The 17,729-nt window shown below is 50.8% G+C and overlaps 1 protein-coding gene across 3 annotated transcripts in view; it reads right to left on the bottom strand.

The window, feature by feature from the left end:
- Positions 1-10,126, bottom strand: part of Rfx1 (regulatory factor X1) — a 30,538-nt gene extending 20,412 nt beyond the window's left edge. For all 3 annotated transcript variants that reach the window (XM_041663422.1, XM_041663423.1, XM_041663425.1), the window contains exons 1-2: positions 9,842-10,126; positions 2,466-2,810 (exon numbers count right to left, since the gene is read on the bottom strand). In XM_041663422.1, coding sequence (XP_041519356.1) covers positions 2,466-2,769 — 304 coding nt within the window. In that variant the 5' untranslated portion in view covers positions 2,770-2,810; positions 9,842-10,126. The remainder of the gene's footprint in view (positions 1-2,465; positions 2,811-9,841) is intronic.
- Positions 10,127-17,729: the final 7,603 nt, after the last annotated feature.

Below are 17,729 nucleotides of genomic sequence, written 5' to 3'. Positions count from 1 at the left end.
CCTGCAGGCTAAGCAGGAGTCTGGCCTCACCCTCCCAGACTGCATCACCTCCTTCCACCTTAAATTCTGGAGGCCTCTCAGGGGAGGACAGGGATTATGGATGTGTACCGGCTGGCCAGGGAAATCTGAGCTTCCTTCCTATTGTCACCAAAGTCACTTGAGGGCAGAGCATGGCAGGCCCAGGCTGGAGGTCTCAGCTTACTTCTGCCTTCTGGCTTCCAGGGGCAAGGGGCAGCCTTCCCCCTGCAGTGAACCTGCAGGGTTCCTGGTCAGCCCAGATTGCTCTTGGCCCAGGGGCTGGCCTAGGTACTTCCCTGTTTCAGCTTCTCTTTCCTCAAAGGACTGTCTCACAAGGGCAACCTGGGAAAGGGATTAGGAAGACCCTGACACAGAAGCTAGAAGGTAGCAGCCTTTCCTCTTCCTCAGAGCTCAGGAGGCGGCAGGGTCCTTTGTAGGGATGGGCTCTCTCCTGCCAGAAGTGAGACCGTGGGAAGACATTCCCCAGGATCACTGTGCAAAGCAGGCAACAAGCCACTGTCTGAGCCAGGGGTGAGAGCCTGGCAGTGATACTGTAGCCTAGCCTGACACGTGCTGTGCCGTGCCGTGTTCTCTGTAGCATGCTAGCTCCCCACCCCGCAGCTAGTGAGAGTGGCCTAGGTCTGTCTAACCTAAAAGCCACTCTGTGGCCTGGCTTCCCTCGCTGTGCCACTGTTGGACCTGGTGGCATACCCTGCCATCAGCTTCTGACGAGGTTCAGGCAAAAGGATGACAAGGCGAAGGCCTGCCTGGGTTACAGAGTAGTTTCAGGACCAGTGTGGGCTACTTACTGAGACCCTGTCTCAAAATAAAAAGTAAAAAGAGGGCTGGGGATGTAGTTCACTGGTAGAGCACTGGTCTAGAGTCTGTGAAGCTCTGGGAAGAAGGAAGGGAATAGAAGCCATGACACCTCTCAGGTCATGAGAGCATGATTGCTGGAGCAGAGAGGGGCCCAGCCTGAGCCTGAGATCTGCCTATGGCTCAGAGGTGAGGCGACCAAGAAGATGAGAGGAGTGAGTGAAATCTGGGCAGGTGTGCGGAGCAGGTCTGCAGTCAGAGAGGAGTAGGCGTGCCTGTCACTGCCTAGAGAGGCCAAGGATAACAAGAGTCCGGAGTGACTAATGAGTCTGATGTGGTGAGAGGATGGGGACCCCAGCTAGAGCATGTGGACGAGGAAGCAGGAGGGAAAGAGCTAGTATTCTAAGAATATCTGAGTATAAAAGAGGCTGAGAAGTAGACTGCAGGTGCAGGCAGACGGCAGCCTGAGGGGTCCTGGTGAACATGCTGTTTGTCTAACTTAGCTGCAGGAGGGATGTGTACAAAGGGTCACGTCTGGCAGGAGCTGCGGACTCTGCAGGAGAGGCTGGGGTACCTGGGCCAGTACCTGATCCCACTAAGGTCAGCTGCACGCTCAGGCACTGCAGAAAGAGTGCAGGGCACATGGCAAGGATAAAGTACCACACTGGGCACGTGTGCGTGAGTGCAGGGCACACGGCAAGGATAAAGTACCACACTGGGCACGTGTGCGTGAGTGCAGGGCACACGGCAAGGATAAAGTACCACACTGGGCACGTGTGCGTGAGTGCAGGGCACACGGCAAGGATAAAGTACCACACTGGGCACGTGTGCGTGAGTGCAGGGCACACGGCAAGGATAAAGTACCACACTGGGCACGTGTGCGTGAGTGCAGGGCACACGGCAAGGATAAAGTACCACACTGGGCACGTGTGCGTGAGTGCAGGGCACACGGCAAGGATAAAGTACCACACTGGGCACGTGTGAGTGAGTGCAGCACCTTCCTCCTTCCCCTGTTTCCCAAGAAGGGAAGGGGGAAAGGGACAGAGGATGGGGACCTGTAATGACACCCCAGAGGTACAAAGCAGACCTAGGGCGCTGGGCCAGGATGGGCCACCTGCAGTGGTTGGGTTTTTCTCTTGATTCTAGCCTTCCCTTTTCTTCCCCATTCTCATGCTGTGGCATTAGACTTTTTCCATGGCACAAGGGTCATGGACACAGGAGCTTGCTTGGCCCCCAGGAAAGAGAGGGGACACATCACAGCCATCTAGACAGTCCTCTCAAGGACCCCTCTAGACCAGCCTTTTAAGCACCTCTCACATGGCCCTAGACAGAGAAGCCATAATGGTCCCTGTATCAGCAAGAAAACCTAGGCAGAGAGGCCCAGGGCTGGTGGGCATCCCAGCTTTTGCAGGTGTGTGCAAATTGAATTTCATCATCCCATCTTTTCTGGGGACAGATTAAAAACAGGAACATCTCAGTGGGACACAGAAGTATCTCTGCTTGACCTGACTGCCTTTGCCCAAAGATGCCCCAAATCCCACAGGAAGCCCCAGAGAAGATCCCTGGATGCTCCTCAGAACTCCTCCCAGAGATTTTCCAAGCGTTCTCCATGAATGTGGGTGTGAACTTACCCGAGACGGTGACCACGATGTACTGCTGAGCCACAGGGGATGGGGCAGGCGTGGCAGGCTGTGAGGGCGCAGGGGCAGCTGGAAGCTCGGCCACATACTGCTTCTGGCTGCCCGGAGGCTGCGTCTGCGTCTGCGGCGGGGGGCTCTGCAGCTCGGTGACATACTGGGGCTGGGGAGTTGCTGCAGCAGGAGGCTGGGGTGCTGCTGGGGGTGGTGGCTGGGGCAGGGCCTGGGGTGGGGCTTGTGGCGGCTGGGACGCTTGTGGGGCTGCCTGTAGCTCAGTAACATAGGACTGTGTTGCCATGCCAACAGTGAATGATAATAAATAAGGCTGTTTTCCTCTTCCTTGAGAAGAAAAGTGGGGGAGAGAGAAAAAAAACAAAAGAAGAAAAGAATTAATCTACCAGCAGAGGAAAACAGGGCCAGCTCCCAGCTCCCTGGAGATGTCTTTGGGTTAACTTGATTAAATCTCTGGCTAGATACAATGGACCATCCCTGTAGGGGATCTGGGAGGAGACAGAGTCAGGATTCCCTGCCCTCATCCTGAGCTGTGGCTGTTGCCCTTGTCTTCCACCCCCTGCCATCTGAGCATGCCCACAGTGCCTCAGGTTATGCTTGGGACAACTTTCCAGACTGCAAGTGATTCTGTGTTCCTCTCCACAAATGGCACGACTGTCACCTGGGTCAGGCTTGGGAATGTCAGTGGCCTCTAGTGTAGACGGAAATTGCGCTGTTGTTGCCTAGCCATTGTTGATGTATTTATTGCCTGTATATATTGTATATAGTCATTGTATTTATTGTATATAGTTTTCTTACACTTATATCAGTTATAGCCTTTTTTTTATTTGACAAAAAGGGGAAATGTAGTGATATTTCATTTGTATTTTAATAAATAAAGCTTGCCTGAAGATCAGAGAGTAAAACAACAGCCCCACTAGTCAGCCTTACAGACCAGACAGTAGTGACACACACCTTTAATCCCAGTAGCCACACTAGTTTGCCACAGAAACCAGGTGGTAGTGGTGCACGCCTTTAATCCCAGCCCTAGAGAGGAATATAAGATGGGAGGAGACAGCTCTCATTCAGTCTCATTCTGAGATTCCTGGAGGCAGGATCGCCATTTCAGACTGAGGTAGAGGTAAAAGCCAGTGGCTGGCTGTTTTGCTTTTCTGACCTTCAGATTGAACCCCAATATCTGTCCCTGGGTTTTTATTGCTCGTGCTACACTCTAGAGCACCTATGTTATTCCTCTCACCATCAAGCCCAGTGAACACCTCTCCCCTTTGAGACAGGATCTCACTATGTAACCCTGGCTGTCCTGAACTCACATTGTAGACCAGGCTGGCTTTGAACTCACAGAGATCTGCCTGGCTCTGCCTTCCTAGTGCTAGGATCTCTTTTCTTTTGGTGTCTGAGGATAGGACCCAGGACCTTGCACACGATAAGCAAACATTCTACCCGGAAGCCATCCAATCTTTAGCACTTGTCCTTTGCAACAGGCCCTCCCTGTGTAGTCCACGCTAACCGTGAGTTTGTGACCCTCTGCCTAGCCTCTGGAATGGCATTTGCTACTATACTACCTTTAACTGGGCATCTCCTGGCCTCCTGCTGCACACGCACATTCCAGATCAGTCAAGCTGACATCCATCACACACCCATTTTAGATCTGCAACCACCACAGTGAATCAGACTGAGTTTGCCAGCTGAGCTGAAGTTCAGAGAAGATAAGGTGCTGGCCCCAGGCCACACAGCAGGGAAGTGGCAGGGCTGTCTGAACCGTGGGCACGCTAAGCCCTTGACAGGTCGTGGGTAAAAAGGCAAGTCACAGAGAAATTTGCCTCAGAGCCCTGTGTAACAGCAGGATGCCATTCACAGGTCCTGGCAGAAACTGCAAGCTCAGGGTGGGGGTGCTTCTGAGGCAGGAGTGGCTGGTCTCGCTGGCCAGTGCAGCTTTCCTGGCTGGTACGGGGCTTATCCTAGCATGAGATGGGCAATGCCTTGGGAGGATGCCCATTCCCAGTATTTTCCTGCTCTGTGCTCTGGAGGCTAGCTGTGACTCTGAATCACACAGCACCCAGGCTGGGAGCCTGCCAACCGGGAGGCTCTTCGGTCCTGACCTCTGGCACCACTGTGCCACACACGCCATGTCAGCAGGCTGACCTAGAGTGAGGTCTCCAAGCGGAAGGCTGGGAGCCAGACTGAGCTACTGCCCCAGCCTTAGCACTACGAACCCATGCATCGGTCCGTCACCAACTTGACTCAGTCCTGAGGCTCGTGCTAACACTGCTGGGTGCTCTCAGCACCAGTAAACACTAGCCCAGAACCCCAGCCTGGACATTAATTCCTTCTAACACTCAGTAGACAACACCTTCTCTGTGCTTTCCACCAGAGGTCCCGCTACCGACCTAAGCCAGATCCAGGGAGTCAGCCTAGCACCCAACAGGGGCCACTGACAGCGCAGCCTCAACATGCTTCCCTCTCCCCGTGCCTGCCTCTCCAGGGATCCGGGCTTCACCCTCAGGTGGTAAACTCAGGCATTGGGTGGCTTTGCGGGAGCTCCTCCACTGTTTCCCTGTGGAGTGGAGGAGAGCAGCCCCCACTGTTGAGCTGTGGCCATGCCTGCACAACAGGCCCTGGGTTCTACTCTCAACAGCACCCACCCCACCCCAAAAAACGGAAGAGAGAAAGAGAGAGAGGAAGGGAAGCCTGGGCAAAGCACTAAGGACATCTGTAGCACAGTCCCCAGAGACAAAAGTGATTCCAAGGAACAGGGCTTCCACCACTCCTTGTGTGTGTGTGTGTGTGTGTGTGTGTGTGTGTGTGTGTGTGTGTGACAGCCAGTGTAGCCCTGGAACTACCTGGTGCTGGGCCATCTGTGTCTTAGTTTACCCATCTGTCCATCTGTAACCTGGGTTCATGGGATCACTGTAAAAATCCAACGTGATCACGTGAGCTGCCACTACCATCCATTCCCAGCTATGCATGCACTTCACAGCAGCCCCTGGGGAGGTGGCTAACATGCAGATCCATGAGTTTCACTGCTCAGAGTCTGGGGTGGCCCCAAATATATTTTAACTAGTCCCCCATGTCCAGGACCACCTCTCTTGCCCGGGCTGCTGCAGAGGCTGTTGCTCTCTGACAGGAAAGGGCTCCAAAAGTCTGTGCTCCTGGTGCCTTCTCTAAGGACTCACCCATCCCTCCCACATGAGCAAGGGTCAAGTTAGGGGCTCTCTGCAGGGGAACGAATCACACATTTCCCATGCACGTGTTTCATGGAAGGTAGTAAAAGGAAAAGGTACCTGCAGGAAGCCCACCTGCTTTCTGTCAGTGATCTGCTGAACCAGCATCTGAACCCATTCCCTGAGATGAGAGTGACTGTTTGGTTCTGTGGGCAGACAGTGTCTGTTGGTATCCACCTGACTTTGCCAATACAGTGGTGGTGCAACAGGTGAGCAGATGTGCAGACGAGGGGCAAGAAAAGCGACGGGAGACACAGACTTGCACTTTGTAATTTTTCATGTCATGAAATTTATAAAATATTCACATGATAAAGTATTCTTTTGAATTTTTCCAGTCATCCCAAAAAATCATTCTTACCCATACACAGTCAGCAGGGCAGGAGGTTCCAGACCACAGAAAGCAGCCTAGCCTCTGTAAGGGGAAGTAGACCCATTATCAAACACAGGCAACAGCCAGTAGAACAGGTCACAAATGTCAGACTCCAGAACCAAATGGTTCACAAGAAAGGGAGAGAACACCTCCTCTACTCAGCTCCTCTGTGCAGCAGCACTGGTAAGGGAACAGTGTGGAAGGCAGTAGGAAAGGTCAGTATTGGTGCACCCCGCCCTTGGCATTTGACACATCTCCTGGGCTGGCCACTTCTCCACCTTCACTGGGGCCCTGGAGCACTGTCCTCAGGATCCGCTGAGCGCCTGTCCTGTCCCATGTCTCATCAGAGAACATATACCACTCACGATCCTTCTCATGACTGTGGGGCCTTCAGGACCCGTCCCCTCAGACCATGTGTGTCTTGTCCCCTGGATCTTGGTCTAATAATGCTCCCATTCCCTCCTGCCTCGGCCTTTGCACGCCCCCCCCCCCAACTTATATACTTGCTTCTGACCCTGTCCCAATCCCAGCTACTTAACTTCAGACCACTTCCCCTGGTCACGGTGTGTCGGCCACTCAGTACTCCTTCCATGTTCTCCCCACTGTATAGCCACTGGTTTACTCCCCAGTTTCTCCTCCCTCCTGAGTAAGCTCATAAGGGTTCCCTTTTACCCCAATCCTAGAGCACTGATGGGCATATGTTGGGAGTTCAACCCTTTTTTTTTCTTTTCTGCAGTGCTAGGGCTGGAAGGCAGGGTCTTATACTCACTAGGCAGGTGTTCTACACTGAGTTCCAAGCCCCCAAGGAACTCAGCTGTCATGGTGCATTGGACATATGCAGCTGAATAAAGACAGGGCTAGCGAGTGTGGAAGGCGGGCTGGCTGCACTCCACTGACTGCTTACTTCTGGGTGGAGGTTACAGTCTCTGCAGTAGCAGGTGCCGGCTGACCCTGCTGGACTGCCATCCTTCCTGGTTCACAACAGGACTGTACACGAGACCCTCTCTAGTTCAGGGCTCATGGAAAAACACGAGTCCTTGTTCAAAAATACTCTTCCTACCTTCTCCACAGCACTGCTCAGTCCTCGAGAGCTGTAGCTGAGCCAAGGTCTCTACTCAGACAGCACTTTTTTTTCCTGAATACTCTCAGAAACAAAAGCCACTCGTGTGCAAGCAAAATGGGCAACATTTCACAGAACGTGGAGCTCTTAGTCTGGCCTGGTGGCACAGGCTGGTCATCTCAGCTACTCAGGAAGCTAACCAAGGGGGCTCACAAGTTCAAGGCCTGCCTGGTCAACTTAGCAAGGCCATGTCTCAAAATAAAGTAAAATGGACCATTAAGATGACTTATCATAGGCCGGGCGGTGGTGGCGCACGCCTTTAATCCCAGCACTTGGGAGGCAGAGGCAGGCGGATCTCTGTGAGTTCGAGTCCAGCCTGGTCTACAAGAGCTAGCTCCAGGGCAGGCTCCAAAACTACAGAAAAACCCTGTCTCAGAGGGGAAAAAATAAAGATGACTTATCATGTAAAGGCCTGCTATCAAGCCTGACGACGCGTTCAAGCCCACGGATCTACCTGGTAAAAGGATAGAACTCGTTCCCTCTGGCAGTCCTCTGCCTGCACGTGCATGCTTTAACACGCGAGTGCTCATGTGTGCACACACAAATCAATAAAAAGTAAACATTTAAAAACTTGAAAAAGAAAAAATAGGGCTGGGTGTATAGCACAATGCAGAGCACTCTCCTAGTTTGGGGGTGACTTAGGTCAATCCCCCAAGAGAAAAGAGAAAAAAAAGCTGCATCCCTGGTCTTCAGCTTCCTGTTGCCAACTCATAGCATCAGCCTTCTCTCTCATACAAAACGATAAAAATAAAACACCAGCTAATTCCGAGGGTAGACAGGAAGTGATATCATTTGAGCACTACTCTGTATTTGACGTGTGATACATTTCATGGGATCCATATACAGTAATCTATAAAGCTCAAATGAGGTGTGTCCCTAGATGAGGGCACATGGAGGTCTAAAAAATGTGATATTATTCACCCAAGAACACATAGCTAGAGAGAAACTGTTTTAGGTAAAGAGAAACTGAGGCAGTACCAGCCTTCCCCAGTCAAAAGGCTCTTGCGGGACCAACGACTGTGAGAACAGCTGGGAAGGATGTCCAAGCAGTTGATGAAACCAGAATCAAAGCTGGGCCGTGGTGGTGCACGCCTTTAATCCCAGCACTTGGGAGGCAGAGGATCTCTGTGAGTTCCAGGCCAGCCTGGTCTACAGAGCTAGTTCCAGGATAGCTAGGGCTGTTACACAGAGAAACCCTGTCTTGAAAAACTGAAGACTTTTTTTTTTTACTTTTCTTTTTTAAACCAACCTAGCAAACCCCAGCATCTTCCTGAAAGTTAATGTGCACAATCTTAACTTTGAAGAGAGTAGGAAAAGTCCCCCTAAGAGGGAGCTCACACTTCCCTGCTTAATTTCCAATGGAAAAGTCAGTCTTCTTATCGGCTGCCGTGTACACCAGTGCCAGCTGGAATGCAAATCAAGGAACAGCACACAGCCAGTAAGAACTGCCGTGGCTGGTCTACTTCTGCACCCACCCCCGAAAAAGCAGCTGCAAAGGCCGCGCACTGACTGTGTCCCCTTGGCTCTGACATGGCATCTACTCCTGCCCATGTGGGACGGGTACCACCTTATAACCTCTGAGCTCTGGATACTGACTTGACAGAAACATGTGGCAGGTCAGGAGATGTGACTTAAGGAATCCACGACAGCTCCATTGGCTCTGCTATTTCCACAAGACCTTAATGGCTAGGGAGAAAAGTCCAGTCTCCAGAAACAAGAGCCCCACAACTGCGCCACCGCACGGCTGAGATGACACCGCAGACAATTTCAGATCCTCTAAATCTGTGGTCTAAGATCACTTCTCTCCAGCCGGAGCTTCAACTTCTGACAACTAAATTCCCCAGGCTAAAGACAGTCTGACTGGAAGTTGACCATCTCCGCCTCCTCCCGGGTTTAGAAGTGGAGGTCATTCTGCAATCAATACTAACAATTTATCAAATCTTACTGAGAAACAGTAGACGTGTGTGTGTGTGTGTGTGTGTGTGTGTGTGTGTGTGAGAGAGAGAGAGAGAGAGAGAGAGAGAGAGTGAGAGAGAGAGAGACAGAGAGAGAGAGATTCAAGGATGAGCCCTTGTAAAATTCCCAGAAGGAATTAGGAATTTCTATAATGAAGGGGATGGCGACACTTCTTCCCATTTTATAGGAAGAAAAACAAAGGCCTAAACTGGAATCGTTGAACGGCCAAGTTCTAAATCTTAGGCAGGTAGGCTACCAAGCGGCCTCTCCTCTATGGACTGTCCTGGCGGCGGCGGCCGCACCCGACTCCGAGGGCGGAGGGACGCTAGACTCCGCCCACCTCCGGTCAGGCCCCGCCTCCGCACGCTGTCATTGGTCCAGCCTCCATAGGCCCGCCTCACCGCACCTCCCGACACATAAATGCGCCCCCCCTGCCCCCCGCCCCAGCCGCCCGACCTCCACTCGCCCGCGGCCTGCGAGCACCCGCCCTCGCGGGGGCCGGACTGCGGGGCCGGGGGCGGGTGGTGTCGCCGGGGCCGAACCCCGGCCCCCTCCCCCACGGTCCCGACAGTCGGCGCCGCCATTTTGACCGCCCGCCCCTTCCCTCAGGACTGTACTCAAGCGACAGGCGCCGCGCGGGCCCCGCTGCCCGCCCCGGCGCGCCCAGCTTGCCAGGCGCTGCCCCGGTTACCTCGGCTTCTCCGCACTTGTGTCCGCGGAAGGCTTTGAGGAGGTGCGTGGGCGCTGTGCAGAGGGGACCGAGCGCGCCGGGGTCCCCAGGCCGGGCCGGGGGCGTGGGGGCGGGGGGCGGCCTCGGTTGTTGTTGTTGACTGGCGTTGCTGGGTTGCTTGGTCGCCACGACTACCGTGGCTATGGCGCCTCCGTTTCCCTCACCGGGGCAACTGTTGCTACCCACCCTACTGCGTCACGCGTCGGGGCGGGGCTCCAGAGCAGCGATTGGACGGCGCCGGACCCTTGCAGCATGCTATTGGCTACCGTTCACGCTTTTCAACACCCTCTGGACTTCTCCGAGCTCGGATTCCTCGGTTCGGACGTCTGTCAGAGGAATCTGAACCCTAGAAGGCAGCGAAGCCCGTCACTCGCGCGAGGAAGCAGCTCTGAGAATTACAGAGGGGTGGGATGACGCTCTAAAGTCGGCCTTCTGGTTGGACCAAGGAAATAGCAATCTCGTCCAAAAGTTTGTCGCGCTCTCTTGCACAGGTGCAGGGAGCGTTGGGAGTTGTAGTTCTGCTCCTACGTACTGATGGGAACCGCAAGACTTCCTCCTTGCTGGGCCACTTTCTGGCCTCTCACGCTCACGTCCCCTAAGGAACGCTGCGACTCAGCGCTGCCCTTCTGTGACGTCAGCGGCGGAGGCCGGACTCGGAATTCGATGACGTCACAGACGCGTTCTCCCAGTCCTAGAGGGTGGCGAGGCAGGGGCTGGTGCTGGGCGAGTCGGAACCTCTAAAATGTCACAGCCTGGCCGCGCCGCTATCTCGACCACGCAGGCGGCAGAAAGGTCTCTGGCAGACGGGGATTTAATGAGAGGACGAACGATAAGCAAAGGTCAGCGACAGCCTGTCCCCAGAGCTCCCCGCCGCTCCGGATCTCAGTTTCCCCAAAAGATAGGTCAGCTCCAGCCGGGGACGGTAAAACAGAAACAGCTTTGGAGGGAGTGAGTTCCTCGAGCTCAGAAATTAATCATCAAGATAATATTCTAATGCAGTATTTTAAAATACCAATGGAAAAAGTAGACCCGCGGTGAACAAAATGTCAAATGTTAAATACAGTCATTCTGCTGGCACCGAGATTAGGGTAAGTCCTGCAAGCTCGGGGCAGCATCTTGTGCTCACATTTTTTGTTTACTGACTCAAGATTTTTTTACTAAATGAAATTCAAACTGCTCTTTCTTTCCACAGGAGAGCATGAGTAACGGTGATTAATTAGTTCCTTTATAGTAATCATGTTGCTATACCAGTTGTGCATAACGTATTGATTGTCTACTTCAAAATGTACAAAAATGGCCAAGTTGGGTAAGGTGGCCCTGTAGACACAGCTCTTTGCAGGCTGAGGCAGGATGATTGCTGGAGCTGAGCTATACCCCAAGTCCCAGCTCAAAAAATGGTCTTTTTTTTTTTTTCTTTAGACAGGGTCTGAAGCCCACAGTTGACTTCAGACCCCCTCTAGAGCTGAGGATGACCTTGAACTGACTGTTTGACAGGGGTTTATTATCACACCTTTAAGTTTTGCCACTACATGCCCGTGGAGTTGAGGATGGAGAACGATCTAGAAACTTTCTGGGGACACAGCTGACTAGAACGCCAACCTGATTCAACCCTAGTGCCCACACAGCCAGGGCACCAGTTCATTCACAGGAAGTGGAAAGGGTGGAGGTGTCAATTAGAGAGTGGTGAGAAGCCACAGGGCTGGAGCTTGCGTCAGTGGCAGAGTGCTTGTCTGGCATCCTCGAGGACTGGGTTTATCTCCATCCCTGGAAAAAAGGGTCTAGGCAGAAGTCTCGGTGGGAACACTGTTTGCCTTGCAAATACAAGGATCTGAGCAGAACTCCAGAACCCACAGAAGCTGGCAGGCTGGTGCATACCTGTAGCCAGCCAAGTCAGTGAAGGTGTGCCCGGACACTGACGGCCCATGTTGTTCTCTGCTCTGTGTTTGCACACGCACACATTCCTGCATGTGCACGCTGTTGTGTAGCAGATCACAGCCTTGCATCTTGGAGGAAAGCTTTTTAAGACACAGGATGTTAAAAGAGAGGTGAAACAATATGATTTTATAACCTGGTGTGCAGGTGCACACCATTAATCCCAGCATCCCAGCATGTGAGAGGCAGAGGCAGGCAGATCTCCAGGTTCAATTCAAGGCCAGCCTGATCTACATGGGGAGTATCAGGATAGGGCTAGCTACACCGTGAGACCCTGACTGTGTTAGGGTTCTCTAAAGGAGCAGTGTGGTAGTTTGAATGTAACTGGTCCCCCATAATCTCAGGGAGTGGTACTCTTAGGAGGTGTGGCTTTGTTGGAGGAAGTGTGTCACTGTGGGGGCGGCCTTTGAGGTTTCATATACTCAGGATACCACTCTGAGACAGGGTTTTCAACCTGTGGCAGTTGATTTCCTGTTGCCTGCAAGATGTAGCAGTCTCAGTCCAGCACCACCTCTGCCTGCACGCTGCCATGCTCCCCACCATGATGGACTGAACCTCTGAACTGTAAGCGAGCCATCGCAATTAAACGTTTCCTTTGTAAGAGTTGCCGTGATCATGGTGTCTCTTCACAGCAATTGAAACCCTAACAAGCAGAATGAATTGGATTTATTATGAATTGGATTTTTATGAATATGGATTTATTAGAATGGCTTATAGGCTGTGGTCCAACTAATCCAACAATGCTGTCTACCAACAAAAGGTGCAAGAATCCAGTAGTTGTCAGTTTCAGCCGGTCTTTAGTGGACGCCAGTTTCCAGGAGGCTCTAATGCACTCAGTGAAGGAATGGACTTGCCAGCAAACGGGAGAGCAAACAGGCAAAGAATGAGCTTCCTCTTCGTGTCCTTCACATAGGTTGCCTTCCGAAGGTGTGGCCCAGATTAAAGGGGATTTTTCCACCTCAAAAAATCAGGATTAAACTGGGCAGTGGTGGTGCACCACACCTTTATTCCCAGTACTTAGGAGGGAAGACCTCGGTGGATCTCTGTGAGTTCAAAGCCAGTCTAGTCTACAGAGCAAGTGCCAAGACTAGGGATACACAGAGAAACCTTGTCTGGAAAAAGGGAAAAAAGTGGACTAAAGGTGTACGCCTCAGAAGACTGGGTTAAAAGTGGGATTTCTGGGGCCTAAAGAGATAGCTCAGGGGCTGGAGAGATGGCTCAGTGGTTAAGAGCATTGCCTGCTCTTCCAAAGGTCCTGAGTTCAATTCCCAGCAACTACATGGTGGCTCACAACCATCTGTAAAGAGGTCTGGTGCCCTCTTCTGGCCTGCAGGCATACACACTGATAGTCTGTTGTATACATAACAAATAAATAACTAAATACTTTTTTAAAAAAAGATAGATCAGTGGGTAAGAGCACTGACTCCTCTTCCAGAGGACCCAGGTTCAATTCCCAGCACCCACATGTCAGCTCACAACTGTCTGTAACTCCAGTTCCACGAGACCTGACACACATGGTAAAACATCAATGCACATAAAATTGAAAAAATAAATAAATTTAAAAAATAAAAAGCAACAAAAAGAGCGGGTCTTCTAATCCAACTACCACCCAGGCCCAGAACCAGGATTCCAGGAAGTCCACCCCACACCCATCTCGTCTATGAATTTCCGAAGCATGTGGAGGGGCCGAGCCTACTTCAAACAACACAGGGCAACAACAGGATGTCCGAGAGGAGCCCCAGTGAGGGCCCAGTATTGACGGTGTAGCCGAAGCCAGAGGCCTTGAACCAGACCAATGGCTCATTGCAATGGACACTCACAAGTAAAGATGTGTGGACCAAAGAAAGGGTGCACTGTGTGACTCACCGGGCCACACTGCAGCTTCCTTGACGAGAATTTTATTTTTGTTGTTTGTTTGGTTGGTTCTTTTTTTGGATTTACTTTTAGATTTTGGTTTTTGGGGGGTTGCAAGGGCAGAGAACAGAAGTAAGGGATCAAGCAAATGAGTGGAATTGGGATGATGATATGAAATCCACAAAAAAAATTAATAAAAAGTTTTTAAAAAAATGGGTCTTGCCGGGCGGTGGTGGCACACACCTTTAATCCCAGCACTCGGGAGGCAGAGGCAGGTGGATCTCTGGGAGTTCGAGACCAGCCTGGTCTTCAGGGCTAGTTCCAGGACAGGCTCCAAAACCACAGAGAAACCCTGTCTTGAAAAACCAAAAAAAAAAAAAAAAAAAAAAAAAAAAAGGGGTCTTCCCAGTCAGGTGTGGAATTGGTTTTTTAAGACAGGGTTTCTCTGTATAGCTTTGGAGCCTGTCCTGGCACTAGCTCTTGTAGACTAGGCTGGCCTCGAACTCACAGAGATCTGCCTGCCTCTGCCTCCCGAGTGCTTGAATTAAAGGCGTGCACCACCACTGTCTGACCAGGTGTGGAGTTGTACACTTTAATATGAGCACTTAGGAGGTAGAGGCAGACAGATCTCTGTGATTTTGAGGTCTGCCTGGTCTACAGAGCAAGTTCCTGGAACTATGTAGAAAGATCCTGTCTCTCAAAAAAAAAAAAAAGTGGATCTTCCTACTTCATGTGATTTAATTTTAAAAAACTCCCTCACTTGGGGCTGGAGAGATGGCTCAGAGGTTAAGAGCACTGCCTGCTCTTCCAAAGGTCCTGAGTTCAATTCCCAGCAACCACATGGTGGCTCACAACCATCTGTATGGGGTCTGGTGCCCTCTTCTGGCCTGCAGGCATACACACAGACAGAATATTGTATACATAATAAATAAATAAATAAATATTTTTTAAAAAAAATCCCTCACAGTTGTACTCAGGCACTTGGGTTTTAGTCGATTCCAGATGTATTCAAGTTAGTAACCAAGAATAGTCATCACTCTGTATGTGTGTGTATAATAAAAGAAAGTTTAAAAAAGAAAGAAAAGAAACAAACAGGGTGTTCTAAGAAATGAACAATTCAGAGGCTTCAGGAAGTCCCCAAAACTAATCAGATTCACGAGGTTCTTCCCTCTCCAACCTTATATAAGCAGTAAGGATGGCTACGAGCTACTCTCAGACTAAAGAAGTGACTGGCAAGATGGCTCAGCAGTTAAGAGCATATGCTGCTCTTACAGAGGACATGGTTTTAGTTCCCAGCACCCATATGCTAGTTCTACATGCCTGTAACTCCAGTCCCAAGGGTTCTAATGTTCTCTTCTGACTTCCATGAGTTCCTGCAGCCCACATGGTGTACACACATACAGTTAGGCACACACTGAATGTGCAAGACCATCAGCTAGGCGTGGTGACGCACACCTTTAATCCCAGCTCTTGGGATTCAGAGGCAGGAAGATTTCTGAGTTCCAGGCCAGCCTGATCTACAGAGCAAGCTCCAGAACAGCCAGGGGTACACAGAGAAACCCTGAATTAAAAATCTAAGCCACCTGAAAGAAGCAGAAGCAGAGAGAAAGGATGCTTTCAACCTCTTGCAAGTCCTGCAGACTGCAGAGCTCTTGGTCCCCAGCTTTTGTAAGCTATAATTCATGTTGGGGTGGGCATTTCATGATGCCCTTTTCTGGTGTGCCGGCAAACATTCAGACAGAACACTGTATACGTAATATTTTTTTTTTTTTTTTTGGTTTTTCGAGGCAGGGTTTCTCTGTGGTTTTGGAGCCTGTCCTGGAACTAGCTCTTGTAGACCAGGCTGGTCTCGAACTCACAGAGATCCGCCTGCCTCTGCCTCCCAAGTGCTGGGATTAAAGGCGTGCGCCACCACCGCCCGGCCGTAATATTTTTTTTTAAAAAAAAAAGACCACGGGCTGGAGAGATGGCTCAGAGGTTAAAGCACTCACTGCTCTTCCAGAGGTCCTGAGTTCAGTTCCCAGCAACCACATGGTGGCTCACAGCTGTCTATAATGAAGTCTGGTGCCCTCTTCTGGCCTGCAGGCATACATGCAGGCAGAACACTGTATACATAATAAATAAATAAGTATTTAAAAAACACAAGCAATTGGCAGTGTAATCATTTGTTGGAGAGATTGCTCAGTGCTTAAGAGCATGCACTTGCTCCTGCAAGAGGACTCACGACTTCAGCTCCAGGGAATCCAGCCCCCTCCTCAGGCCTCTGATCATACACACGCAGTACTCAGTCACATCCACCTATATATACAATCTACACACACATACAAAAAAAAGTTTTAAGAATGAGCTCATGCCGGGCGGTGGTGGCACACGCCTTTAATCCCAGCACTCGGGAGGCAGAGGCAGGCGGATCTCTGGGAGTTCGAGACCAGCCTGGTCTACAGAGCTAGTTCCAGGAATAGGCTCCAAAGCCACAGAGAAACCCTGTCTCGAAAAACCAAAAAAAAAAAAAAAGAATGAGCTCATTTCTAGAGTAAGATGCCCTTGGGTCAATAAATGAGATATAAAAACTGGCCGGGCGGTGGTGGCGCACGCCTTTAATCCCAGCACTCGGGAGGCAGAGGCAGGCGGATCTCTGTGAGTTCGAGACCAGCCTGGTCTACAAGAGCTAGTTCCAGGACAGGCTCCAAAGCACAGAGAAACCCTGTCTCGAAAAACCAAAAAATAAAATAAAATAAAATAAAAACTGGTCATGGGGCACGTGTCTTTAATCTTAGTACTCAGAAGGCACAGTTAGGCAGGAATCTGAAGGTAGTCTTATCTACATAGTGAATTTCAGGTCAGCAAGGACTAAGTAGACAGAAAGGAAAAAAAGGACAATCGAGATGGTACCATGGGTTAAGGTGCTCACTGCCAAATCTGTCGACCTAAGTTCAATTCCCAGTGGCAGATGTGTATCCGTACATACACAAAAAAATGTAATAAAATTATTTTCTTCTGCCTTGGGAAGTGGGTGTGAACATGCCTCGGCACGTGTGTGCAGGTCACAAGACACGTGTGGGAGCCACGTGTGGATCTGGAGGACTGAACTCAGGTAGTCAGCCTTGGCAGAAAGTGCCTTCACCACTGAGTTACCTCCTTGGCCCCATAGGTTTTTTTAAAGATGAGATATGAAGACCTCTAGGGGGGGTTGGTGAGATGGCTCACTGGTTAAGAGCATTGCCTGCTCTTCCAAAGGTTCTGAGTTCAATTCCCAGCAACCACATGGTGGCTCACAACCAGACATACATGCAGACAGAATATTGTATAAATAAATAAATAAATAAGAAAAAAAGAAAAAAAAAGAAGACCTCTAGGCAGAACACCAAGTCCCTGGTGCAAGCCATGAAGAAGCATGTAGTTAAGGCTCCTGGACAAGGAAAGCCTGCAGATCCTAACCAAATGCAACTGTGCTCCCTGAGATAAGTGGAAGAGGGAGCTGGGCTCCCTGAAATTAAAACTGATACTTGACCGACAAGGTTTCCCTTTGTGTGGCCCTAGTTTGCCTTGGAGCTCACAATCCTGCGCAGGCTGCTGGCTACTGTGGGACCAGGAAGTGCCTTCACACTTGGTCTGCAGAGGAATTCAGAACCCACGTCTCTCTCACGTTCAAGTGAGTCCTGAAGTTGGCTGGCTCTTGGTGCACTGGGACTCACAAAGACTGGGCTAGGGGTGTGGCTAAGGGGGTAGGGTGCTGGCCTTCCATACACAAAGCCACGGGTTCTATTGCCAGCATCTCAAAAACCAGGCTTTGTCAGCAGAGTTTTCCTGTCCTGCAGTTGCTCTCAAATAATCACTCAGAGGCTTAATATTAATTACAAATGCTTGGCCAATAGCTCAGGTTTATTACTGACTAGCTCTTATATTTTACGTTAACCCATATTTCCTTATTTACTCTCTGCCGCGTGGTGACATGGCACAATCATCTCCTGTGTCTGCTGGCGACTCCTCTGACTCCGCCATTCCTCACCCCGTCATTTGGCTTTCCTGCCTAACTTCATCCTGTTCAGCTTGTTTATTAAAC

Source organism: Microtus oregoni, unplaced genomic scaffold, assembly GCF_018167655.1.
Source record: "Microtus oregoni isolate MIOR12 unplaced genomic scaffold, Mior012 000014F_ref0000157, whole genome shotgun sequence".
Taxonomy (NCBI): Eukaryota; Metazoa; Chordata; class Mammalia; order Rodentia; family Cricetidae; genus Microtus; species Microtus oregoni.
Note: the sequence above shows the minus strand (reverse complement) of the source record. Positions and strands in the feature narration are given on the sequence as shown.